The sequence below is a fragment of the Suncus etruscus genome, chromosome 15, assembly GCF_024139225.1.
Source record: "Suncus etruscus isolate mSunEtr1 chromosome 15, mSunEtr1.pri.cur, whole genome shotgun sequence".
NCBI classification, from domain to species: domain Eukaryota; kingdom Metazoa; phylum Chordata; class Mammalia; order Eulipotyphla; family Soricidae; genus Suncus; species Suncus etruscus.
The window spans coordinates 12877916-12904830 of record NC_064862.1 but is presented as its reverse complement, the minus strand read 5'-3'; the positions used below and the strand labels follow the sequence as shown (position 1 = coordinate 12904830).

At 42.0% G+C, this 26915-nt stretch overlaps 1 protein-coding gene and 2 non-coding genes across 4 annotated transcripts in view; 1 reads left to right on the top strand and 2 right to left on the bottom strand.

Annotated features, from left to right (window-relative positions):
• Window positions 1-25095, top strand: part of PLAGL1 (PLAG1 like zinc finger 1) — a 48509-nt gene extending 23414 nt beyond the window's left edge. For both annotated transcript variants that reach the window (XM_049789353.1, XM_049789354.1), the window contains exons 3-8: window positions 1967-2040; window positions 3238-3269; window positions 7127-7196; window positions 8950-9008; window positions 16813-17306; window positions 22743-25095. In XM_049789353.1, coding sequence (XP_049645310.1) covers window positions 17155-17306; window positions 22743-23973 — 1383 coding nt within the window. In that variant the 5' untranslated portion in view covers window positions 1967-2040; window positions 3238-3269; window positions 7127-7196; window positions 8950-9008; window positions 16813-17154 and the 3' untranslated portion in view covers window positions 23974-25095. The remainder of the gene's footprint in view (window positions 1-1966; window positions 2041-3237; window positions 3270-7126; window positions 7197-8949; window positions 9009-16812; window positions 17307-22742) is intronic.
• LOC126031714 (U6 spliceosomal RNA) lies at window positions 396-502 on the bottom strand. Its single transcript, XR_007503546.1, has one exon. It is a non-coding gene; the product is annotated as a U6 spliceosomal RNA (small nuclear RNA).
• On the bottom strand, window positions 12750-12856 carry LOC126031616 (U6 spliceosomal RNA). The gene has a single exon (XR_007503448.1). It is a non-coding gene; the product is annotated as a U6 spliceosomal RNA (small nuclear RNA).
• Window positions 25096-26915: the final 1820 nt, after the last annotated feature.

Sequence of the window (26915 nt, the reverse complement as noted above, 5' to 3'; positions counted from 1 at the left end):
ATTTTTAAAGAGCTCTGGAGTTTTTTCCTTGATGAATGGTAGGATTGAATTTGGAAATCGAAGTTTGCACTTTGATGAACTGGGGTAGAAATCTTGTAGGATGTTTGCAGGGGTCAAACACAGATAATCGATTCAACAGGTTGCCCTTCTGTGAGTTCAAAGATTGATTGCCAAACAGGAAAAGTACCATGGCCTTGATCACTGATAGACACTCTACAACATCCCCTAACCCCCACCACTGCCCTGAAATATTAACCTGGAGATAAGCAGTTGACATAGCAATTAGTTTTAGAACTGCGGATTCTCGCCCAGTTCTGTAAGTAATTTTGTGTGGCATCATAAAATGTAGGGAGGGGTAGGGACTGGAAAGTAGCAAGTCAAATCCTGCATTTTTTTAAAACATGGAACGCTTCGTGAATTTGTGTGTCATCTTTTCGCAGGGGCCATGCAAACCTTCTCTGTATCGTTCCAATTTTAGTATAGGTGCTGCCGAAGCGAGCACAAATCCTGCATTTTTATTTGATGCCTCAGCTTTTAGAAGTGAGGCATGCATGCTTTTGTGCACTGTGATAGAAAGAGTCACCGACAAGAAAGAGACTGAAGTTAAAAACTCTACTGGCCAGTTCTTAGAATCAGATAACGGTCCCTTCATGGTCCTCTACTTAAAGAGTCATTTCCTCTGGACTGAAGACAGTGGTAAAGCCCAAGAAAAATTGCAAAATCGTCTCTAGTCACTTAAGAGTCAAACCCTCAAAATAGGTTTGGTGATTGACATATATTAGATCTCTCTGTGTTTATCTACATAAGCAAGCTTCCTAGTAGAAAGAGACCAGATACTTCTCTCTTACATGGTGTCCCAGCCTTCCAGACTGACCAAATAAAGCAATCCTTAAAAAAGCCTGCTTATCTCTACCAAGATATTTCCTCCTTGTCTATTTGATGAGCTGCAGGAAAGGGTTCTAAAATACAGGAGGATTTTAAATGACAATTGGATAACTTGTGCTCCAGTCTGTTTTCTTAGACATAAATTTGGCTTTGGAGTGGGGGTAGGGGTGAGAAGTTATGCGAAGTTCTTTTCTGTCTGAAAATTGGCAGGGGTGGGGGGTGTTCTACACCCAACCCCTTTGGCTTGTTAGTGGCCTTTCTTTGTTCCTTAAAATTTAACTCTCCACTTGATCCTTATTCCTGCTCAAGGATGTTTCCTCCCTCCCCCCCCCCCAGAGAATTTTTGCTTGACACTATTAACAAGTTCTGATTGCTGCCTAATTTCTGCCCAAGGCTTGAATTGCAAGACTCTGGAAGATAATTTTTTAGATATGATAAAATTAATATATTTTCTCTTTTATTAAAAGCATTTTACTTTTTTCATTTAAGCATATTCTTTTTTTAATTTAATTTTAAATACACAAATGCTACTTGCTTACTGGGCTCTCAGATTAACATACTAAAAGGATGGGTAGTGTGTTTGCCTTGTATGTGGCCAACCCTGGGTTTGACCTATGGTATCCCATATAATACCCTGCTAGGGGTAATTTCTGAGAGAAGAGCCAGGACTAACTCCTGAATATCACTAGGTAGGGCCTCAAAACCAAATAAAATAGAAGACTTTAAGTTAGGTGCAATAGAGTAGATCTCTCTGCTTAATGAGCCAGGAAGTTGAGAGAGAGATTCAAAATGTGAGCTATCCTCATGGTTCCAGAAGGTCCTTGGAGGCCAGGCATTTCCACACTTCAGGCCACCCTCTAATTGTACCATCATATTAGACGACTAGAATGAAAAATCCTTTACAAACTTCAAGGTGTGCCTCTGGAATGTCCGACTGGGCTGCTCTGGTATGTTGATGGAGGGGAAGCTAGGATTCAGGCATTCTTGAGCTTGTCTAGAATTGTCTACCTACAAAGTTCCAGTATATTTTATTTCCAATGCCATTTTTTACTTTTTTAAGTCTGTTGTTTTTTTTTTCTAGGATTGCTCTGACCTCTGAAGGAGCCTCTGTTTCTGATCACATCTAAAATCCCTCTTTATTGCAAACTTTGAAAGGTAAGTATGTCTCCGCTAAACTGCCTTTGGTGGCTTTCCTTGGGCAGCAGTGTGAGTTTTTGCATCTCTTAGACTCCCCCCACCATCCTTCCCCCACTGCCTGTGACTCTCCATCAGACCTGTAGTGATTACGTTTGATCATCTTCTTCACATTTCCAAAGCAGACCGTTCATATTCCACCACTTGCTCCTTTTCCTCCTTTCTGTGTCCTAGTTCCTGGTGAAGTCTGTTCACACTTTCACCCTCAGTCTTTTCCATCCCTGAAGTAGCCATTCTAATAGTGTGTTTCATGGTCATTCTTGACCACACTGCAGTTTTGCACAAAATGTCATTGTTTTCTTTATCCCAGATATTTAAAAATATCTTCAGAGTCTACCTCATGCTTGATTCCCCACTCCCAAAATCTCACGAAATAACCCTCTCCAATATTTCATGCTCTTGAAATTTCAAAAGCCATAATTGGCCTGAAGAGAGCTTGGATAGCAAGCAGACAGTTAGGGTGCTTTTCTTACACATGGTTCATCTTGGCTCTGTACTGGCCCACAGCATGTTCTCCTCAGCACTGGCAGGGTTGATCCCTGTTCACAGAGCCAAGGATCACACCTTGGCTGGTCCCTTCGCTACTCCTCTGAACATCACCTCAATGGCATTGGCTTGAAGGACATGACTGGCCTAAAGTCTGAATCCCTATATTTCATTTTATTTTGTTTTTATATTTAAGGGGGGGGGTCACACCGGCAGTGCTCAGGGGTTACTCCTGACTCTAAGCTCAGAAATCGCTCCTGGCAGGCTTGGGGGACCATATGGGTTCCCGGGATTCGAACCACCGTCCTTCTACATACAAGGCTAATAATGTCCTACCTCCATGCTATCTCTCTAGCCCTGAATCCCTATATTTCATCTGACACCATCGTCTAGCATCTAAGAATTACCAGTTTTCTCCTGTTGAGGATATTATTCCTTTGAGGAGAGTGGGAATCCCTTTTGCACAAACCTCTGCTACCAAATGGAAGCCCCCCTTTCTGTGGCTTTAGAAGGCCATAGAATTGTTCCATGCCCCAGAACTGACAGCTTTGACCTCTCTCCCATGCTCTGTACATTTTGGGTTTCCATTTCTCTCTCTCTTTTTTTTTTTAAAGCAATTCGGGAGTTAGATGAAGGCCTTAAAGATAATTTCATCTCCCTCTCTCTTCCTAGGTATTTGCATAGGAATCGGAGGAGTTAATCTTGTAAGTAAACTCTTCTCTCATTTTCTTCCTTCCTTCCTTCTATGTCCGTCCCAGGGTTCTTCATTCCTTATCATGATCTTAATTCAAATCCAGCCCATATCCTTTTAGTCATTTGGGGTGTTTGGCCACAGTTGCAGCACCACTGCTGCAGTCAGTGCTTGTCATAGGAACTGGAGATTTCCCTGGCCCACTCAAGGGACTTGGCTAGTAGCTGACACCCTGCTCATGCTGTCTTCTGGGATACAAAGAATCACAAAAGCCTGGCACAGGTTTTAAATGAGCCAGGAAGGAAAGCTCTGGGAGGACAAGAGTGGAATTCCAGAGTCGTCCCTGCCATGCTGATCTAGAGGCAAAACAGCACCCAAACAGTGGTAACTATGGAAACCAAGCCCAGGAACTGTGAGAGACAGAGTGAGTTTGAGGCTCTGTGGAGTTCAGTCAGTGGAAGCCTCTAGTAAGACCCTGGATTTCTAACTTTGGAGAGGATCCGAGTGAACGGGTGAAGTTCCGTTTGTAATGTGGACTTTCAGATCAACGCTGTATGTACATCGCAGCCTAGCTGCTCTTTGAGTGTAACCAAGGGCCAGTTAGCATGGCTACCCAGCTAATAGCATGAACTACCACTCCCAAATAAAGAGGGGTTAGTCCTACTCCACTGATTAGTTAGAGGCGTTAAGTAAACTGATTAAAACTTCCTTCACATGTGGAAGAGGAGATATTCAGCAGATATTGCTGTTATTTTATAGTGACGCCATGAGCTAAAAATACTTGCTCCAGGGAAGGAGAAAGTGTACATTTGAAAGGTTAGCTGCATGCCACCCAAGCTTGTTACTAGTGGCCTTTGTGGGTACCTGAGAAGGGCAGGAAAAAAGGGGAGTGAGTTCATCGGTAATTTTTGAAAATGCAGAGCTGAAGATAAAAATGGGGGAGGCCTCTTATCTCAAGGAATTTTTGAAACTTGAGCTCCCCAGAGTTCCTTCCCGAAGTTGCCAAGCTCCCTGCTCCTCCTCCATCTATTCAAATGCCAATCACCCCTCCAGCAACATGCCCACTGTGCCAGTTTTAAAGCAACTTTGTTGTTGGAGATGAATACGACCATCGCAGTTAGGCTCTCCACTTTCAGAGGTATAATCTCATTGTTGACTGTGATCACAGAAATAAGATTAGTGGGCTGTAATCTAGCAGATTAGGTGGACTCGTTGCCATCTGGAATCTCAGTCTTTAGGAAATAAAATTTAGAAACACGGACTTGGGTGACTTTTCAAACACCGACTCCTCTTTATCTAAAGGAGCCTTTTGCAGGAGACCAAGGCAGACGTGCCACAGTTGGGAGCTGGCCCGTTTTTTCTCCCACTCAAAGCCTTTGAAAAAGTCAGTCTGGAGAATTTACTTAAGCAAAATCGGGAGTAGCTAGAAGTGAATGAGCTGAAACTGGAAGGAAATCCTATTGTTCAATGGAGTTTCAGTGAATGCACAGCAGGCAGCTAACCCAGTTCATTAAAGGAGAAAAGGACAGGTTCTTAAACTCTCCTCTCAGAAGCAAGTGCCCAAGAAAACATATTGTGGCAGCGAAGATGCATTCTAGAAGCCATATGCTGCAAATGCATCACACTTTTTTTTATCACTGAAATTTTACCATTATTGGTGATGATTAAAGTAAATTATTTACCAGGGGCCAATCTCTGTTCCTAAAGTGGGGTGTGTGGTTTCTGCTTGCTACTCAGGTGCTCTAAAATGTCTCCATTTAGAAATGTTTAACAGGATCTCTTTCTTTCTCTCTCTCTCTCTTTCCTTCTCTTTCCTGTTCTTCATCTACTTTGTCCCTAATAATTGAGACATATTCAAACACTTTTCTCTGATTTTGAAAGGGAAATTCTGACCTGAATAGTAGCCTGTAAGAGCATCCTGTCAAAGTTAGATGTGTTATTTTCCCTAACTGCCTCTTCTCTGCTTTATTAAATTGTCCTATGCTGCACCCGGCTCTACCTCCGGGGGCCACACATGCTTTTCAGGTTCTCAGAGCATTGTTAACTCTTTGAGAATGAGGCTGGCGCTGAGATGGCAGGTGGGGAAGGGAGGGACATGCTCTCCTCCCTGCCAACACTCTCCTCTTTCAACCAGTGCTGCTTACATTGAACAGCTTAAGAATAAGCTCCTGTGTGAGCCCTTGGAGGCCAAGGAGCATTGTTGAAATCAGAAAGGAATGGCTTTCTTTTAGTGATCATTTGAATATTGTGACAATGAGGCTAAGCTACTCTGCGGCTGGGTTTGCCTACTTCATGTCATGTGTACCCTTTCTTGTGAAGCAGAACGGAACCCCCTCCCAATTCATAAATAGGTTTTTTTTTCCTCCAATAAGATGGGTAGGAGCAGAAAATCAGGAATTTTTGCACTCTTGTAGTAGTGTCTCTTTTTAAAGCTGTTTAAAGAAGCAAATACAAGGCATCGGGAGGTGTCTTGGCTGTTTAATAGCCATGATAAATGTTGAATCCTTTAAGACAAGAAATGGACCATGAAGGGGATTTGTGAAGTGTTGGTTGATACATGCAAAGCATGGAATAACGTTTAAAACAAATTCACTGGATGATTCAGAAGACCAACTCACCTGTGGGTTCCCACCCCTGACTCATGATGATTATTGCCCTCCCCAACTTTACTGTTCTATAAAATGGCCTTACTTTTTCCATTTTTAATGTAAAAGGTTCTTCTCATACAAAATAAACGGACATAACCTTTTTCTGAGCAAATTAAAAGAAGAAAGCAGGCAGCCCAGTGACTTCATCGATTAGGTAAGGTATAATTGACTTTGTTTCATGATAGAAGTACTTTTGTACTGGTTAAGAAAAATCTTCAAAATCCACGCACCCCTTCCTCGCAAGAATATTGGCTGGTTTGAATAGTCTTAGTAGGAAGAAGCCAAGTGTTAGAATTGATTAACTGAGATACAGACTCTTAGTGCTAACCAGGCATCAGTGGTGCAAAGCTGGCAGCAGGTGGTAAAAGTCAAAAGTACCCAGGTAGTTCAGGGGGGCCCTGGTGAAGCTACCCAGCTGTGCTTGATCCTATGGCCCAGTGATCTCTGCTGTGGGTAGATTCTTCTGGTCATTCTAAGGCACAGTCAGGTTTAGGGGCCATCAAATTGTGTCTTCAGGTGGAAGATTGCTGCTTTTGCTCACCCTAGAAATTTAATAAATTCCTGCAAGCTAATCTATTGCTTTTGTCAGAGATGACGATCCCTAGTGAATACTGACTTATTTCCATTTAAAGTTTGCTTCAGGTCTGTTTATCACATAGCTGTGCATACCTGTTTATAGTACGCTAACACTGTTTAAAAGATCTGATTTCCTCTATACGCTATTTTGAACACTTCATATAAGCAATTTCACATTGTGTTTTTTTTTCTACTTGCAGAAAGCTGGGGGAAACTTCAGGTTTTTTTTCTAATCCACTTGCAAGTAGGACAAAAGAATATGTTATACTTGAAGATATTATCGGCAACATTGAATGAGAGTTTGAAAATCTTTTAATTGACAACCTTCCGACCTTTATCACACCTTCTAAATCTATTAGGTGTTATAAATGATTTATATGTTGGCCAGCTGGTATAGCTGAGGCATTTTTAAATTAAGGGTGGTGGGTCTATTGAGGTCACATACTAAAGAGTTAATTAAATGTTTAAAACAAAGTTATTATAGTGCATGAAAAAGTGGTAGGAATGTTCTACATATCAGTTGTCTGTATGTGTGTGTAAGTGTGCCTGGGTGCCCTTGACACAAAACTCAAGTTGTAGTACAGTGAGAAGCTGGGGCTGTTTTCCAGCTTCCTTCAGTGAAAGTGTGTAAGTTCTTTTCTTTCAGGCTGAAATCCTTCAGCTTCAAGAAGACTCCGTGGCCATCTTGCCTCTGTTGCTTCCTATTCAACGAGTAGGTATGCAAGTGATATTGCTCTTACAACTTATTTTCTTTTCTTTTTTGTTTATAACTCCTATCTAGGGATGTTTGTTAGTATTTTTTTTTTTTTTGGTTTTTGGGTCACACCCAGCCACACTCAGGGGTTACTCCTGGCTCTATGCTCAGAAATCGCTCCTGGCAGGTTCAGGGGACGATGTGGGATACCGGGATTCGAACCACCAACCTTCTGCATGAAAGGCAAACACCTTACCTCCATGCTATCTCTCCGGTCCCTGTTAGTTTTTTTTTTTTTTTAATTATGTGGGAAAACATGTAAAACTAGTTAAAGATATATGGAGAATGACGACTCAAGGGTATACAGAAAGTCCAAGAATCTTCAAAGGGAGACATTCTTTCCTGCAACATACCTTAGAACAGAGATATCTTTGTGCATTCTCCTTGTTGAAAGGCATTAGCACACTCTACACATCTGGGGATCATTGGGTTCTATGAGAGACTTTGCAATTGTCTGCTATAGCCTTGACCATGCCTGCAGAATTTGCTGTTGACCACTCTGTTGGTTACAAAGCTTAAAAGCTGCTCTGATCAATTCTCTGAATTTGCATCTCTAAGAACATATGTGAAAGGTTGAGCTTCTTTTTATGGACAATACTAATCACAAAGTGATGACCCTAGGACGTATGACTGCATGATCAGAGCTGTTCTTTGGAAAGGTAGGAGGAACAGCCATTGACAAAGCCCACATCTTATGCAGATGGCTGGGCAGATAGACTGGAGTTCATGAGCACAGCAGTCATCTTAGCTCAAAAGAACTAAGTCTGGCCTTTGGTCACCACTCTTTTCATCATCGGTAATAATATTCATGGAAGCAAACATTTGGGGGGAACCTCACTAAGTGTGAGGTACTTGATTTCACATAACCGGCCTGTGGTATTTCATTAGTCACTGTTAGATGGTTTTATGAATGTGTTTTGACCTACAATTCTCATACTAAAGCTTTGGGCTGAAATTAAAATTCATCTAGCACTGGGGGTAGATATAAATGGGCACAGCAGAATCTAACGAGGATGTGACTAACTTCTCACAGTTAGGGGTGTGGATCTTGCCCTTAGAGCAGAGACTTTAGGGTACATTGGAATCACCAGCGGGGTCCTGGAGTTTGTCTGTTTAGGACTGAGTGGGGTGGTGGGAGGGAGTGTGGGCAGCCAACAAGGGCATTTTCCAGGCGTGGGGAACTGATGAGTAGCTGGGCAAACAGGGAAGGAAGGAGGACTTGAGACATTGCTATAGGCTACTGGGAAGGAGCAGCAAGCATGCGACTGTGGGAAATGGGGCCTATTGTGAGCAAGGTGCTGGCCTCTGGGGCAGCCTGTGGATGGGCCCCAGGGATGGACCACACATGAGGATTGCAGGACAGCTCCTTAGTGAGTTCACATTCTTCCCATTGAATGGGAAGGGGGAATTGTAATGGTTTGTTAAACAAACAAAGGAGCCAATGCTGTGAATGGGGGAGAGAAAAGACTGGAGGTGAAAAGGAGAAGAGGCCACTCACTAGTGCCCCCCAGATCTTTTGTAAGCTTTCTCCCCCACTCCATTCCCTGACATTCCTTTCTCCTTTCAGAGGGGCCAGGGCAGTAACTTGGAAAAGTAGTCTGGTCTCGCAAAGGCCATTTCCTTTCAAAATGGAAACTTGATTAAAAGGGTTATCAGTTTAAAGAAGACAAAAACCAGTCCTAGTGACAGACACTTTTTTTTTATTTCAACCTCAGGACTTGTGGATGAATCACTGGCTTCACGTCTTCTAAATCTGTTGACAGAGACAAGAAAGGTAAAGGGAAATTTTTTTGTTTTTGTTTTTGTTTTTTTGTTTTTTTGTTTTACCTCAGATCTTGTGCAAGTAGTTTTGTCAAATAAATGGCAGCCTATGTCCTGCATACATGCACTTCAGCAGGAAGGTGAGTGGTATGGAAACAAGGGCCCCCGATCTTACTTTCCTCCTGAATTACACACACCATTTGCTCATGTCCTGAATTCTCTTCCTTGGGGGGCATAGGAGAAGGAATGGAGAAAAAGAGTAGCCTGTGTCATTTCTTAAAATTGCTGTCATGGGGCTGAAGTTATAGTACAGCAGGTAGGAAATTTTCTTGCATGTGGCCAAACTGGGTTCTATTCCCACATCCCTTATTATTACCAGGAGTAATTTCTGATCACAGAGCCAGAAGTAACATCTGAGTGCTTCTGGGTGTAACAACAACAACAACAACAACAAAAAGAACCAAAAACAAACAAGCAAACAAAAAAACTTTTGTGCTGCATTTGGGTAATCAGAAGATCTGGTCTCAGGCTTATCTGAGTGAATAGAACATTTTAGACTTTTCAGCATATCCCTTTCAAACCTGTGGCTCCCTCAGTGCAAGGAAGCATATTCATGGGCAGGTCTTTGTAATTCCTGATCACTTTTAGTTTCAGTGAAATAATATTGATGAGAAGGCCTCACATTCTCTGGCCTCTGTTTCCCTCTAAAATTGCCCCAAATCCTTCTTTCTAGACCTTTCTGTATCCTTGGTGCATCGAGTCTCTGAACCTTTTGGCTATCCCCTTGCTTAGTTCCTTGATGCTCCTTACCTCTGTTCTCTCAGTTGACTAAAGCCACCTTCTAAGCTGCCTTGTACTGTGTCAGACATTTCTGGATTCAAGCTTCAGGCTTCTCTGACGTAGCCCCTCTCAGCTCTATAATTCACCTTTTGCCTCTCTTTTGCCTGTCCTGCCCAGTTCTAGGTTCCACCTCAGACATTGTCACTGTGTATTTCATGATCCTGAGAGGGAGGACAATGAAAGGTCATCACTCATGCCACCAGCCTGACTTCCACAGAACACACAGCGTGCTCTGTCCTTGATACTTGTGTCTTTAAGGAGTCCATTTAGACTCAAGTTGTATCAGTATAAGGGTCCCCTTGAGAAATTTCAACTTCCAAATCTGGTGCCTTGGCCTCAACAGGACTGGGGAGCTTTTCTGAAATCTTTTCTCCTTTACCCTCAAGCACTTCCAGGAAAGAAATCCCCTTTTCTTTTCCTTAGAATTGGATCTGTGTGAGAACAGCTGCTAATTAATTTAAGTTTTTCCTACCTCCATGCCTGGACTTTGTGTCCCAGGCTGTAAGTTATAGAAGCACACTCCCCTCTAAAGGCAAATTGTGGAGGATCTGGGGGTAAAGTGGATATGTTTTTCAGTTGTCACAAAGGAATTGTCCCCCTGCTGACTCTAATGACTAGCAAATCTTCTAATTCGAAAGCTGACATCTAGGTCTCAAGGTCTCAAGGTCACCAGGTTTCTCTCCACCCCTTGCCCCCACCTCGCTCCCAGAGTTCATTAATCCTCTTTTTAGAAACTAGCCTTGTCCCCTCTCTACAGGAACCTGTAGCTGACTTCATGCTTTGTGCACAAGCCTATCTGCCTTGTGTGTGGGGACAGACACTTGCCCTTTCTCTTCCTAAATGTTTCTATTTTAATGTACAGATGCAGGGAACAGGTTTCTAGAAAGTTCAGTGTTTGTGAGCTGTCTACCTGCTGGGGTTGGCAGAAGTGAAGGCCTGGGGTTTTGCTTTGGAGGTGCCCCTCTTCCAGCCCTGCTCCACTCTGTCCAGAAAGAAAGGAGTCCTGCTTCTTTCTTCTGGGAGGTCCTGGGGGACAGTCAGCCTTTCCTGCGTAGCTGAAGTACTCTTTAATCACTAGAGGCTCCGTTTTCTTTCCTCTTCCGAAGTTTCCTAGAGCTACTTTGCTCCATGTCAGAGGACTACCAGTTTTGTTGGCATTCTCTGCCTTTGCTTCCCACGACCCTCACTTTGCCTCTGTGAGTAGTGTTCTCTTCCATCCAGGAAGGCATCAGAAAGCCTATAAAGAGACCATGGTGCCTGCTTCTTGTAGGGAAGCAGATAAGCCCCAGGGTTCAAATCACCATTTGAAGGATCTCTCCTGAGCAGGCCCAGGGAACCATATGGAGTGCTAGGGATTGAACCTGTGTTAGCTACTAGCAAGACAATTGCCCTACTCACTGTACTAGTTCTCCAGCCTTCCTTTGGAACATCTCAGCAAAACTTTAAACTTGTTTAGGACAACACCTAGCAATACTTTAGCTATTAACCCACATTCAGTGTTTGGAGTAAGAGGGAGCTTCTGGTGGTGCCACAGATGGAGGCCAGGAATTCTGCATGCTCAGCACATGCACCAACCCACTAAGTACCTCATTTTGCTGATTCTTGTCACCCTAAACATATAAATCCATTGATTGGGAAAGCAGGGGAAGGGACCTGTGAGGTAGGGAGACTGCCTCTGTCCTTGAAGCATGTCCCCACAGCCAGCTACCATCTTGTTCCATGAAGTCAAGCACACATCATCTAGAGAAGATCAGTGTAGAAATAGCCTACCATGAAGAGAACAAATTCCTCCTCAGCCCCAAGGCCAGTCCTTCAAAAGGGTGTACTCATGTGAGTGGGGTTGCATAGCTTATGATTGACAGGACACACTACCAACTCCCAGAGGGCCAGGAAAGATTTATCTAGTTCCTCACAGAACCTGAGCTCAAAGTACACCTGCTTTCCCCAAGCCTAAGGTCTTGTTGGCTCCAGTTTCACAGGGTGACAGGCCTCAGCAAATTTCCCCATGCTGTTGGGCATCTCCCAGTCAGCATACTGACCATACACTTCCAGAACTCAACTCCCAGCCTCCTGTGTTTCACTGGGTTCTCCCAGAACTCATTCTTCCCTTCCCTTGGCCATTATCATTTATTTCTTTGCCTCCTCCCTAAATCCTAACTTAATCTATTTACAGAGTGTAAATCTGTAAGCTGCCTCTCTTCCTCTCCAGGCCACCATTATCTCTTAAGAGATATGGCAGAAGCTCGGTGGTGTCCTTACCCATGGGTCCAGTCCTCACCAGTGTCTCTTGCCTACATATGCCAAGTTTTGTCAGTGTTGTGACCCAATAGGTGTGTGGCTTCTACAGATTGAAAAGGGCCATGTTGCCCTTGAATTCCTATTGATGGCTCAACTTGAATTTAGAGTTGCCCCTGCAATCTCCTGTAATCTCCCAACAAACAAGAATCCTCAATCACAGGATAGAGCTATAGTTCTTACTCACCTTGTGGTTGAAAACTTGCCTCTTTTCTAATATTTGTCTTTAGAAGTAATGAAGTGGCACCGAACCTGTTAATGCCTATGGAAGAGCATCTTGGTACATGTCCTGTCCATGATTCCAGTCTTCTATGTGTCTCTTGCACTAGTTTTACCTGACTTTCTAATTTTTGCCAATCTGTTTTAAGAGTAGAACAATACTCCGGTGTATTTTTTATGGTGGGTAAGGTATTAAGAAATAAAACAGAAAGAGTCAAATATAGTGGATACTTAATGGAAGTGGGGGGGAAGGCAAGCAAAAGGAAATGCCAAAAATAGGAGTTGAGTTGGAGAGAATATGGGTTAACCAGTTTTTTAATTTTACCAGGGAAGAAAGTCTCCTATAGGAATAGGCTATTCACTAGTTTATGATAGTACAAATAATACAACTTTACTAGACACACTTTTGGAATGCTTCACAAATTTGCATGTCATCCTTGCGCAGGGGCCATGCTAATCTTCTCTGTATCGTTCCAATTTTAGTATATGTGCTGCCGAAGCGAGCACTACTAGACACACTTTTAACATTATCCTCAACTCAGTTATAGATAAATGAAAATAAAACAGGTTTTGGGAATACAGAAGAGATTACAACCTTCAAATTCATGGGGAGGGATGATGAACGATAAATAAAGTCAACATAAGGAACCTGGAACAGTCATGTTGAAAGACTAAAAATGGAAGTTGAATTTCCTCATGGAAAGGCCTTACATTGTATAACTGGGGACAATAGAAATAGAAGCCAGAGCCATAGTTTATTTTGAGAATGTTGTAAGACATTTGTCCCTCAGTAGCTGATTGTGTTACGCAGCAATGGGGACATCCTGGAACTCCACTTGTGCTCTGACCTCTCCCCTCACCGTACACAGCAGCCCTCAGGGAACACAGTTCTTCCTGGCTGTTGCCATATATATATATATATATATATATATATATATATATATATACATACACATACATACATATATATGTGTATATATATATATATACATACACATACATACATATATATGTGTATATATATATGTTCTTATTCCAATCTGATCCTCTCATCCCCAAAATAATCAGCATGATCAGAATGAAGCAGATGGCACAGCCTTCTTTGGCATACTAGGGGATCTGTATCACTTGAGTCAGTATTTTTAGAATCAAGAGGATTGGAAATTATGTCCTGAGATGTTTCAGGGTGAAGACTTTACTATCTTTCCATTGGTAACAGGTGTTGAAATACTATCGTGTTTAAGACTTAAATGCAATCACTGGAAGGTCACAGAACAAACTGATCATCATCCGGATCATTTGTCAGTTCTCTCTTAGGATTGTTGGTGGTTTGCCAGATAATATAAAGTTAATCACAGTATGTTTAAAGGATGTGGCCAGAAAGTGAATCAGGTTTCAACAAAGATTGGAATCAGCAGCCTCTAGCCAATACTCATCACATACATGATGATGGGAGATGGGTTTAATCCACAAAGTTGATTTTTTAAAAATAGCTAAGCTTTGATCCTTGGCCACCATGAATTTAGACTCTGTTGGGAAAGATCATTTTCATAACTATACTGTGGAAAACTGCTGACATTTATAGTTGAAGGTCTACATTAATGACAGACTAGTTGGGTGAATGCAATACCTTGTATGAAGTTGAGTTCATGACAAAGGACTTCTAAAGAAGTTAAAGAAAATACAGATTAAGGATTTGAGTACCAACTTTAGTACTTTCAGTTGGAACTGGGTACATTAAACACAGAGACCTCATATTCAGAGGCTATTCATGAAATAAATATAGAAATGTTCGACAACCTTATTTTGGTTTTTAAAAGCAGACAGCTGGAGAAAGTGTCTCATATTTAAAATAAACATGGACATATCTAAATCTCATTCTTATATCCATTATCTTTTGGGGAATCCTGGGAAATGTAGGTTAATTATAACCATGATTGAGGAATTTATTGGATATAATTGGAAAGTAAATGTGCAGAAACTTTACCAAGTGCTAAAGGGTAGTCCCTTTTTTAAAAAAATGGAAGAAACCTTATTTTTCTATTGCATTCTACATATATTAGTAAGTTAATGTTTTTAGACAACAAAGAATAGACTTTCTGCTTGCAACCTTGTATGCCCAATCTCAGAGTACACATAAGATCTAGACTACTGGTTCCTCCCAGTATGAATAATAAATAGTGGATAATTCATAGGGAGAGAACCTGTGTCTCTTTCCCATTATATCCACTGCACTAAAGTACAGCTGATGTACTTTTAGAACCCTGCACTAAAGTACAGCTGATGTTTCTCCCTGGTAGTCCCATTGTCTCATTAATGCTCTTTGTCCAGTGTGTGTCTTATCACAGCATGCTTTCACATCCCAGCATCACGTAGGTATGAAAAAATGGGAACTTAACTCAGTTCAGAAGTATAAATGGGATAACCTAAATCAGAAAGACAGCATTCGAACTTGGGAAGCTTTGGCTTTTCATGAGATCCTTCCAGGTTTTTGGGAAAGCTGAGTGAAGGAGCAGCGCTGTGGTTCCTGCAGGCAGGCAGAGCCAGTTACTTTTTTCACTCTCCATGGAGAGCCTAAGTCTGTGCTGTCTCCCGCAGCAGCCACTAGCCACGTGTGCAGCTGTTTAGACTTAAGTCAAATAGCTTGTTTCTCATTTTCCAACGTTCAGGAGCCATCCCACATGTGACATTTCCAACATTTCTAACTTCTGTTAGATGAAGCGGGGTACAGGAATTTGAGAGAAGTTGACCAAAGAATAGAAGCAGAATTGGTGTGAGCAAGAGAAAAATAGAACCCTCACCTCCAAACCAGCTCCTCCACCCATGTGACTGGAGCTATTTTGAGTTCAGCTAGCTACACAGGGAACTGGGAAAAGCTACTTTGCAAGCTGCATATGTGTGTACATTTAAATCTATTTTAACAGACCTAGAAAGAACTTGGGAATTGCAAATGACTATATTTCATGATGGAAGTCAATTCTATGCCCTTTTTTAAGTGAGGATTTGTATTAGTGCCAGATTTTGGCTGGATGAGAAATAGGGCAGATCACTAGACCTGGCAGCAGAAACTTGGCTACACTGGGTAAAATTCCTAGAAGGAAAAATTTTTTTTTTTTTTTTGTAGCAAGGATTTTCAGGTATGGATCCAGAATAGACCTTGAACTTGAACTCAGTAACATGGGATTCAGGGATAGGGCTTTGAACAAAGCCAACTGTTCCAGCCCAGTATGACTACTGATAAAAGAAAAGTCTGTGTACACTGCCTTCAGAAAGACAGTTTGGTGCCAGGCTGCTGGCAGAGAAGGCCTGAGTCTCCATCTAGGATCACTGCTAAGGTTTCAGGTCCAAAGTGTTCATGTCAGCTTTGAAGACTCCCTGGCAGGTGTGGCAGAACAGCAAGAGCCTGGAAGGAGTCATTGTAAATTATGACCAAACACTAAAAACACCTGAGCTACAGAAAGTGTGCTGCTATCTTTGTCCATGGTTTTGGACATGTCCTACATGATGATAGTACTTAAAAAGTTATGATAATAAAAGTTCCCTTTGACAAAACATGGCCTTATCATCTTCCCAGAACTGAAAGAGTAAACAAAACAAAAAAAATGCTTAATACTATGAGCTTCTCTAAAGACTTGGCTGCAGGAAAGCAACATGTGGGAAATGTGCCTGTCGTTGCTCCATGTGGGCCCTGCAAAAGTTCAGGAAAGGTAGACTATCCACCCACATGGAGAATGACTCTCTGGAATCTTTGCCCTAGCTCAGAGGTTCCCTGTATGGCTCAGGTTGCTGGTTTAAACCTTTTGTCAGGCCATTCAAACATGGGCAGAAGAGACTGATTTGAGGTGCTGTTGGGTTGCTGGACCCAACTCCTAGCAATGCTCTACTAACAAGACTGACCTCCAGGGTGGAACTGAGGTGAGGAAATCTCCCCTTGAGGAAAGGGGAAGGAAGTAGCAAAACCATTACTAAAGGAAGGCTCCCATCCCAGTATGTTTAATTGCAGCCAGTCTGAGCTTTCTTCACCCGAGCCCTCAGTTTTGCTGCCCTGGAATTGTTTCTCTCAGAGTTTCTAGTTGCCCTACCCAACTCTGAGTGACTAGAGGCTTTCTTCAGTATTGGCCTCCATCTGTCCTGCATGGCTTCAAACAAATTCAGACAAACAAATGACTTCGCCTCATTCCCTGGAAATTGAAACAGGTGTGGTAAACAACTTCTGTCAGCAGTCAGGATTTGAATAAGCTGGGAAATACAAAACAAAACAAAACAGAAACAAAAACCCTATGCTTCACTCCTCAGATGGGTGTGTTTCCTTCTAGGCAGAAGGACTTCCAGAAACACGCAGGATGTGGGCTGGAGCTCCATTAGCGCCCCTGTCTGGAACATGCTGCTTCTGCATTGATGGGGAGGACTAACACTGCTTTCCAATGGCTAATGCAAGACAACTGTTCCTCTTCTCTCCACAGACAGTCTGGTGACCGGGATATGTCCCAGCTCTAGTGATGCAGATTACCTTTCTGCTCCTGGAATCTCAGCTCTGCCTCAGCTTTTCTTCTTCCAACTTGAGACTGCATATAAAGTGGGATGTGGGAAAGCAGGAAATCGAGCTAGTGATTACTGAGAGGCCAGTGCGTGGGTAGGCCCACTCCTACCTTCAGTAGACTACCTTCAGTAGACCACGCTGCACCCCAAGGGTTCTGCTGCCATGGTTCTGCCCATGTGTTCAGCCAATCATCCTTCTGTTCGTGCTTAAATGGCACAACCCTTGGTCAGCGCATCTGAAAAGGAAGGTATACGAAGCAAAACTCATGGCCACCTACCCCTGCCAGTTATGTGGCAAGATGTTCCTCACCCTGGAGAAGTTCACTGTCCACAGTTATTCCCACTCCAGGGAACGACCTTTCAAGTGCTTGCAGCCAGAGTGTGGCAAAGCCTTCGTCTCCAGATATAAATTAATGAGGTGAGAGGCTTTAGAAAGGTATATACGTGGTCACGTATCTTAAGGTGACCTTGTGAGCTCAGAGCCAGCATGGCAGGGGGAAAAGAGATGCTGAATGTGGATGCAATCTTAGCCTCTAAAGTTGCATCACTAGTGATTAGAATGGGGTGGGGACGGTTTTACTGGCCTGTGCCTGTTCATTCTTGCAGCATCTATTTGTATACTGAGATCACGCCTAGTTTAAGAGCAGAAAGAGAAAAAGTTTTGTTTTAGAGATCCACAGCTGAGAAGAGTTCTACAATGACAAGGGAAATGAACTGTGGTGCTCTAGCAGAGTTGTGTGTTGAGAAGGAGGTTGGACCCTCTTGGGATGAGGCTAGGGAAGGCTTCTCAGAAGATCCTGCTCTTCAGCAGGGACTTGGGAAAGGACTAAAAGAAAGGCAGAAAGTAAGTAGGCAGAGAGGAAGTGCCAGGCTGGCTGTAAGTCTGGGTCAGAAAGCACATTGTTGCAGGAGACTAATGTTGGAAGTGAGATGTAGGCAAGTAGGAGGCAGCACCTATCTTTGAAGATTTGCTTTTATTCTAATGGGTTTCAGTAGTGAAACACAGGCTTTGAGGAGGATGTTGGGGGGGGGAGTGATTTGGACAGTCATTTGGGCAAAAGGAAAGAGGCAAGTGGACATCTGAGATCTGTAGTAATAGTTCAGGTATGAGAAAAGTGGAGGGCTTGCCTGGGCTTAACTGGTTGCAGAGGATGGAATATTTCCTGTGGACTTTGGAGGAGTTTAAGGCTGGGTTTAAAAGCCACCCTCCTAACTGAAATCAGTGAGTTTCATGCATCTTGGCTATGTGCATTTCATCATATTTCCAAAGGCATTCACGGCACACCAAAGGTCCCACCTGATGGTGCTCAAAGTTTACTCCTGGCTCTGCTCAGGGATTACTTTCCTTGCAGCACTTGGGGAACAATATGTGGTACCCTGGGGTTCAAATCCAAGGCAAGTATCCTACCCTCTGTACTATCATTGCCCCCTAATTATTTCTCGAGAGCCTATTATGCACTCATTTTTATGAGAGAAGTGAAAAATCTGAGGTGTGATTTCTGCCAGCAAGGAATTTTTGTGATAATAGAAAGGATATAACATATCCCAAAGCTGTTACGTTGCACAAGAGTTTGACAGTGAAAGCTGTGGGCACTATATGACTATATGTGGGTTCTCTCAGTACTACCACATGAACATGATTTTCACTGATGGACACTGTTTTGAATATCTGATTCAAGAAAAATTGGCATTTGTACTGACAGTTATGAAAGGAAGTGCTATTAGCTGCAGGACTACTCACATGTAAAAGAACAGAGAGGTGAGAGTCAAGTAAGAAGATTTTCCTCTGAGTGGTACTAACATGAACCACAGGAACATCAAAACTTGGGGCTATTTTGGATTTAAAGACAAGATACGAGATTTTTAATTTATCCTGTGGATTGTCTTCTTAAGAATTACACTATTTTGTCTAGTCGTTATAATTAGCCGACTGAAAAATGAAGCCTAGTGAGTGCTTAGCTGTTTTCCAATTCAAATGTGCTCTATACACAGGCTGGTTTCCGGCTGCAGTAAATGTAAGCATTGAGCACCTACTGTGTGTTTTGTGCACCGATTTGGTTGCAGAAGCTTCCTGTTTTGCAACAGGCTGTGGCCATGAGCACAGTAATTATCCCCATCAAATTCTGAAAGCTACCTTTACAGCAGTTAAACCACAATGAGAATAACTGGGTATAATGAGTATAACTGGGTAAAGCCCTGAACATAAGGCTTTATATTTCCAAAAATATTTGGAAAAGGCAGTGAAGCCAACAGAGTATTGGGATAACAGAATAAAAGAAGGTAGGTGGGATTACTGTGGGTAAACGGCACTGAAAATATCTTGAGCAATATTTAGGGGGTGGTAGTGCTGAGTGACGGAAATAATTGGTTCAGTTAAGGACATGAAGTGAGGCAAAAAAGGGAAGCAGTGTATTTTAGCAAGAACCACCACATCTGCCACAGCTACCAGCATATCTTGCTTCTGGCTTGGAGCAGAGAGCTCATAAAGAGTTTAAAGGATTGGTGGAGTAGCAGGATGACTTAGGTTTCCTTTTTCTTTTTTTTAAATAAAGTGAGGGCAGTGAGGATGGCAGCATCCATCTTTCCCATTTACCTCCACTGTTAACAACATAAGCTCCATTTTCCACTTTCTAAGCAGAGGGTGAAGGGGGAAATAGACCAAATTAGGGTAAGTAGATGAAGACCACCAAGCAAGACAGGGTGATTTAACAAAGGCAGACTGAAGCCCTGGAGAGTTCTAAGCTCAGTAACACCATCCAGCTGACAAGCCCAAATAGTGGACTTTAGTGTTACCTCATGGAGACACTCAACCAGGGGGTTTCATGGGTGGTGAGGAAAGAAGAAAAGTTGAAGGAAGGAATTACTGACAGCAATTTTCTTAATGGGGACTGAGGCACCAGCCAGAAAGGGAATGACTGACAGGGAAGATTCAGGTGCCAAAGGGGAGAGTTGAAATAAAATTGCAAGGGCTGCAAGCTGGTGAATTCTAGGGAGGTCTGACTCTGCTTGTGCCTATTTGGGTTCTTCTTCCTCATAGATAGGCTACTAGTGGAAAGTAGAGGTAGGAAGAACTAGACCCATAACTGTAGCATTACTCTATCCATGGATGAAAAAGGGAATCTTCCACAAAGCAAAAATGTAGGGAGGCAAGAAGAGAAAATGTAGGACAGTGCTGAAATCCTCTACTAAGACTGAACTGAACAGAAGGCAAAGGGCTGCTTAGAAATGCTTCTTCCCTGTCTCTTCCTGTCATTACTCTCTGGATTCCTTTCTGCAATTGGAGTGTGGTTATTTTCCTCTTTTTGCCTTTTTTCCTCTTTATGCCTCTTAGGAATGTACAAAATACATCTAGAATTTGGAGACATAGTTTCTGACCTCTCACAGAACTACTGTCTGACTCCTGCCCTTCCCTGTGTATGGTCTCTGCCTTGCCTTCCAAAGCCCACCCACCATACTCTAGCCCTTTTCAATGACAAGATTTTTTTTTTTGTCTTGGGGGCAGAGTTGCAACTCAGTCTACTAGTATATAACAGGGTGCTATTATTTTAAGGGAAGAAATGAAGAAGATATCTGAGGTTTATTTTTAAGAAAAAGAAAATATGGCACACATTGACTTTAGATTTTTAAACTGGTGTCTTGTCTGCCTCCTAATAATGACCATCCTTTTTTAGGATACCTCTTTCCAGGCCTACTCTAGAAAAGGATCAGTAATGTACAATAGGATAGAATATTGAGTGAAAGTAATAATTAATACTCTGTGTATGTGTAATACTGGGGAATAACCCCAAGGTTCTAATTTAGTTTTAATCTCTTCCCTAGATAATATGATTTTGACTTAAGCATATTATTGGAAATAATTTTCTATCAAAGGGTATTTGTCAGTAGAACAAGCATTAAGCCTTTTAGGCGAAGTACCTCAAAAAAGGTTTTGGTTAAAAGGAACATAAAGTAACTTAGGTTGTATCTATAAGCCACAAATTGTGATTAAGAATGCCCTTTAAAAATTTTTTTTTGTGGGGCCCGGAGAGAGAGCACAGTGGCTTTTGCCTTGCAAGCAACCGATCCAGGACCAATGGTGGTTGGTTCGAATCCCGGTGTCCCATATGGTCCCCCGTGCCTGCCAGGAGCTATTTCTGAGCAGACAGCCAGGAGTCACCCCTGAGCACCACCGGGTGTGGCCCAAAAACCAAAAAAAAATTTTTTGTGGGCCGGGAAGTTGGTGCTAGAAGTAAGGTTCTGCCTTGCAAGTGCTAGAGTAGGACGAACTGTGGTTCGATCCCCTGGCTGAGTGCATAGCCAGTAGTAACCCCTGAGCGTCAAACGGGTGTGGCCAAAAAAAATTTGTCTTATTGAAACAATTGAGATCTACAGAGTCCTTCATAGCTGAATTTCAGATATATAATGAGTCTGGGCACTTGTCACTACCAGTGTTGACCTCCTTCCACCAATAAACCCAGATTGCATCCTATGCCACCACCCTTTAACCCCTGACCTGCCAGTATAATAGGCCCCATTAAGTTTAGATTGTTAAAGTTTAGATCCCTTGAAAGAACGCCCCCTTTTTAAAAGATATCCTAATTTACAGTATTGGTGTTGTTTATATGATATAATCACTTAGTAAAATACAGCTTTTCAAGATAACTACCCTGGATTTCCTTATATTGCTGTTAAGATTTTAGGAATTTTTAGGAATTCAGTGGACTGTGATAGAAATGGAATTGGGATAAACTACCTTTTCTGAGATTCCAGGTAGACTTGGATGACTAAGGATTATCCCCAAAGGCCCAGTTAAGAAAAACTTAAAAACCATTGTTAGGAGGTGTAGCTTAACCCTTGCTGTACAAAGGGTCCTTTTGAATTTAGCTGAAGAAGACATTATTAAGGACTTTTTTCTTTTTGGTTTTTGGGCCACACCCGTTTGATGCTCAGGGGTTACTCCTGGCTAAGCACTCAGAAATTGCCCCTGGCTTGGGGGAACCATATGGGATGCCAGAGGATCGAACCGCGGTCCTTCCTTGGCTAGCGCTCACAAGGCAGACACCTTACCTCTAGCACCACCTCGCTGGCCCCATTACCAAGGACTTTTAGAAAGTGGTTTGAAGATAACAAAGAGGGAGATGATGGTGATACACACACACACACACATACACACACACACACAAATACTGAGGGGGGTTTGGGGGTTCAGTTAAGTATAAAACATAACCTATGTCATGGGATGCACAATCTCACAATAGTGAGATTGACATTCTGCATCCGGCTGGACATTTGTTCTAAAATTAACAGGCCCATGGCCTATATTTTTTGTGACAATCTCGATAAGGTAGAAGCTATTTAGGAATAATTACCTAAAACTAAAACAAACAAACAAACAAATAAGCAAAAACCAACAACCACTGATATTATAGGAATCTGTGTAGAGAACAAATTTGGATCACTTAGAAATTTGAATATTTCTAAAAGGCAGAAATTATCCATTTAAAACTTCTTCCTAAAATATTTTCTCTAATCACATTATTAAAATGTGTGTCCTTAATATATTTTAGAAATATCTTTGTATAGATTAAAAACAGGTTCTCAAAGGACATTATCTACAGGTAAAAAAAAAAAAAACACATTATTCTTCAACTAGTGTCTTTTTAACTATTCTAACATTGAAGGTGTTTGTAGAATCTGGAGAATAAAAGAAAATTATTTTTTAAGAAAATTATTTTGATAATGAAAATGTACTCTTACACTTAGAGAAAACAGCTACTCACATTTTAATTTGCTTTCTACACCTTTCTTTCCCTCTTCAAAAACAAAACTCAAAAAGCAAAGTCGACTGATTGGTTTTTCTTCCCTCTGCTCCTAGGCACATGGCGACCCATTCACCCCAAAAAGCTCACCAGTGTGCTCACTGCGAGAAGACCTTCAATAGGAAAGACCATCTGAAGAACCACCTCCAGACCCATGACCCCAACAAAATGGCCTTTGGGTGTGAGGAGTGTGGGAAGAAGTACAACACCATGCTGGGCTACAAAAGGCACCTGGCCCTCCACGCGGCCAGCAGTGGCGACCTCACTTGTGGGGTCTGTGCCTTAGAGCTCAAGAGCACCGAGGTGCTTCTTGACCACCTGAAAGCCCATGCTGAAGAGAAGCCCCATGGGGCAACCAAGGAGAAGAAGCACCAGTGTGACCACTGTGAGAGATGCTTCTACACCCGCAAAGATGTCCGGCGCCACCTGGTGGTCCACACAGGATGCAAGGATTTCCTGTGCCAGTTTTGTGCCCAGAGATTTGGGCGCAAAGATCACCTCACCCGCCACACCAAGAAGACACACTCGCAGGAGCTGTTGAAAGAGAGTCTGAAACCTGGGGATCTTCTGGGCACCTTGCATGCGATCTCCCCCCAGTTCCAGCTGAAGGGTGCTGCCACTTTGGCTCCTTTCCCTTTAGGGGCTCCTGTCCAGAATGGGCTTGCAAATAATTTGCCAACTGAGGTGCACAGCCACCCCCATAATCTCTCAGAGCAGCCTATGATGCCTCTGCCTGAGCCTCTGATGCCCCTTCACCAGGTGGCATCTCCCAACTCTCCTCCCCCCATGCAGAATCACAAGTACATCACCACCGGTGCTACCTCTTATGCTCCACTGGCAAATCTGCCTCTCAAAACCGAGACAAAACCATACTGCAGCATGAATTTGCTGGAGGACTTGCCTCTGCAAGAGCCTCAGTCACCTCACAAGCTCAGCCCAGGTTTTGATATGGGGAAGGGGAGCGCTGGCAAAATTAATCTGCCCAAAGAGCTCTCCCCAGATGCTGTGAACCTAACCCTACCTGCCTCTTTGGATCTCTCTCCACTGCTGGGTTTTTGGCAGCTGCCCCCTGCTACCCAAAATGGTTTTGGGAACAGCAGTCTTGCCATGGGGCCGGGGGAGGCTCTGCCCCATAGATTAAGCTGTCTGGGGCAGCAGCAGCAAGATCCATCACTAGGCATGGGCACTATGAGCCTGGGCCAGCTGGCCCTGCCACCTCTCCCCCATGTGTTCTCGGCCCCCTCAGGCCCGGCTATCCTGCCCCATTTCCACCATGCATTCAGATGAATGGCTCTTAGGGCACACTCATGCTAGATGTTTTAAGTTGCGCCCTTAAAACATCTCATGCTATATGGCAAAGTTTGGAAAACTGGAAGGGAAATCTGGCTTATTCTGTGATGCCTAAATTTGGGATAGAGAGTTCTTGAACTGCATGTATTCGTGCCAATCTGTCTTGAGTGTTCATGCTTTGTACCAAATTGACTCTACAAGTATTCTATAACAGAACTACATATATGTATCGTCATACCGACATCCACACGGGCTGCTATATTTAGATGTTCATCAAATTGAGTATAATCATAAGCCATTGACTATGTTGACTAACTTTACAAGGGCACTCGGTGCCTACAGTAAGGGAAGTATGGAATTCTTTGGACTTCTCCCAAAGTTCAAAGAATCTTTAAGATAAGCAAATAACCTTTCTATCACATATTATTACTAGTTTGTGTATTTCTTTTCAGGGATTTTTCTGCCCTCGGAGTTTGATGTAGTTTAGTTACTCTTGTAATAGTCAACCTGTAGTGTTTTTGAAACAATTTCTTGTGGAATAATCGACATCAACACTTAAAAACAAAACACTTTAAATATAGTTTGAATGTTTTCCACGGGATGCTATAATGTGAGTTATCATGTACTTCATTATCTTAAAGACTAAACTGGTTGTCAGTTAACCTGACAGAAAAAAAATTAAAAAAAAAAAAAGCCAACTGTGTAACCTGATTAAGTGGTAAAATAATCCAGGTGTCAGCCAAGAAAAGCATTTTGCTGACTTTAATATTGATTATATTTTAACAGGAATTTAAGAGAATATTACTGGAATTTAAAAATATATATCTTAAATAAGAATTTTCTTTGCTCTGGCTTAAAATACTACTCTGCTTAAGTGCTGAAGTATTATTTTTAATCAACAATAAGTAAATGCATTTAAAGTTCATCATTTATGTCAATGTTAGTTTATATTCAAAAAATGTTAACATTTTACAATGTAACTGTAATCTTGAATTTGGTATCTAATGAGTTTTAAAGGTATGAAGTGTAACCTCCTTTGAAAAACTTCTTTGTCAAGTTGTGTTTAGAGGCTTTCTATATGAATATATATCTTACATATAATAAAGTTCAAAATCTCCATTTGGCTTGATCCATGTTTTTATTTCAGCGACACCAGCGAACCTCACATAAAGATATAAGACATATTCAGCTCCTTAGCTGACTTTTGCATACCTCCTTCATGGTCATCTTATCCTACAGAAATAACATTTCCATAAAAAATGATCAGATATAAATATCCAAGCCAAAGTCATCAACAATAGAATCAAGAGACCCAAACTATAACACAAAATGGATATTACACTGGTGGTCCTGGGGGCTAGGGGTGGAGGTATGGAAAATGCATGCGGGGAACTAGGGTGGAGGGAGGTCAACACTGGTGGTGGGAATGGTCCTAATTCACTGTCACTATATGCCTGAAATACAACTGTGAAAAGACTTGGAATTCAAATTGGTTTCAATTAAAAAATTTTAAAAAATAAATAATATTTCCAACCTCTTCATATTCTAAAGTACCTTTAAGGTGGGGAAGTGGGGTATCAAAATAATGCTTAAATTAAGACATGCAATGGTCAATAATTGACTAACATTCTGAGTCTCTTCAATGTAACTTAAAAAAATCTTAGTGTCAGTCAGAAAACTAAATGCCCAAAGTTCATTCTACTCAGCTATATAATTCCACTTGAGTAGTCTTTACCATTAATTTCTAGTACAAATTAGAAATTGACCTGTTTCTTACTGGGAATTTTCTTTCTTTTTTTTTTTTTTTTTTTTTTTTTGGTTTTTGTTTTTGTTTTGTTTTTGGGCCACACCCGGCAGTGCTCAGGGGTTACTCCTGGCTATCTGCTCAGAAATAGCTCCTGGCAGGCACGGGGGACCATATGGGACACAGGGATTCGAGCCTTTGGTCCTGGATCAGCTGCTTGCAAGGCAAACACCGCTGTGCTATCTCTCTGGCCCCCTTACTGGGAATTTTCCCCAAAGATTTCTTCCACCCTGAATTAGTTGTGAGAAATTCTGATTCACAGTTCTCCATCAAGGGGTGGAGGCGATCCTACAGACAAAGTACCCTGGGACCAAGATGAAACAAAGAGGGAGGATCCTATACCTATAGGAAGAGAAGGGACAAAAATGAATCGAGCAACTAGGAATCTGCTGCATTAGGAAGTCTAAATCAGCCTCCTAACTTCTCTGAGAGAAGGCACCCCCCAAAGCAAGAGAAAAGGGGTGGGGGGAGAGAAAGTCTAGTCATTCACCTTAGGCTAAAATTCTCCCAAGATTCATTTATAGGCAAATACCCAATTTACTGAAGCACAAACTTAGAATGTGGTTCTCAAATCACAGATCATACAAATTTCAGTAGTTAGATTTACTGCACTACACATAGAAGTGACTTGGGAGTCCCTACTTCAATTAAGAATGGATAAGGATGTCTTGATTAATTGCTAATTGAAATTTCCTGAATTTAAAAAAAAAGCAAATCATCTTCAAACATAAAACACACACTCAGTTTAAATGATTCCATAACCCATATGGTCTTCCAAGCCCCACCAAGAGTAATTTCTGGGCACAGAGCTAGGAGTAATTCCTGGGCACTATTGGGCATGGCCCAAAAAACTAAAAATAAAAGTTTATTAACTGTTAAGATAATAAAAGAAAGGCACCATTGAAACACTACCAACAAAGAAGTAAACAATTGACTTCTATTTAGCCATGATCAATAAAGGCCTGAGGTCGTTTGAAGCATGCTCCCTGAGGTGGAAAAATCATCGTAACCTGTTCCTTTCCCCGAAATTATGAGGCACTTCTTCATGGTAGACAGACACTTTAACATTTAGGATTGGAGTAGTTAACAAGAAAAGATGAAATTTTAAACAATATGGATGAAGACAAGAAGCCAT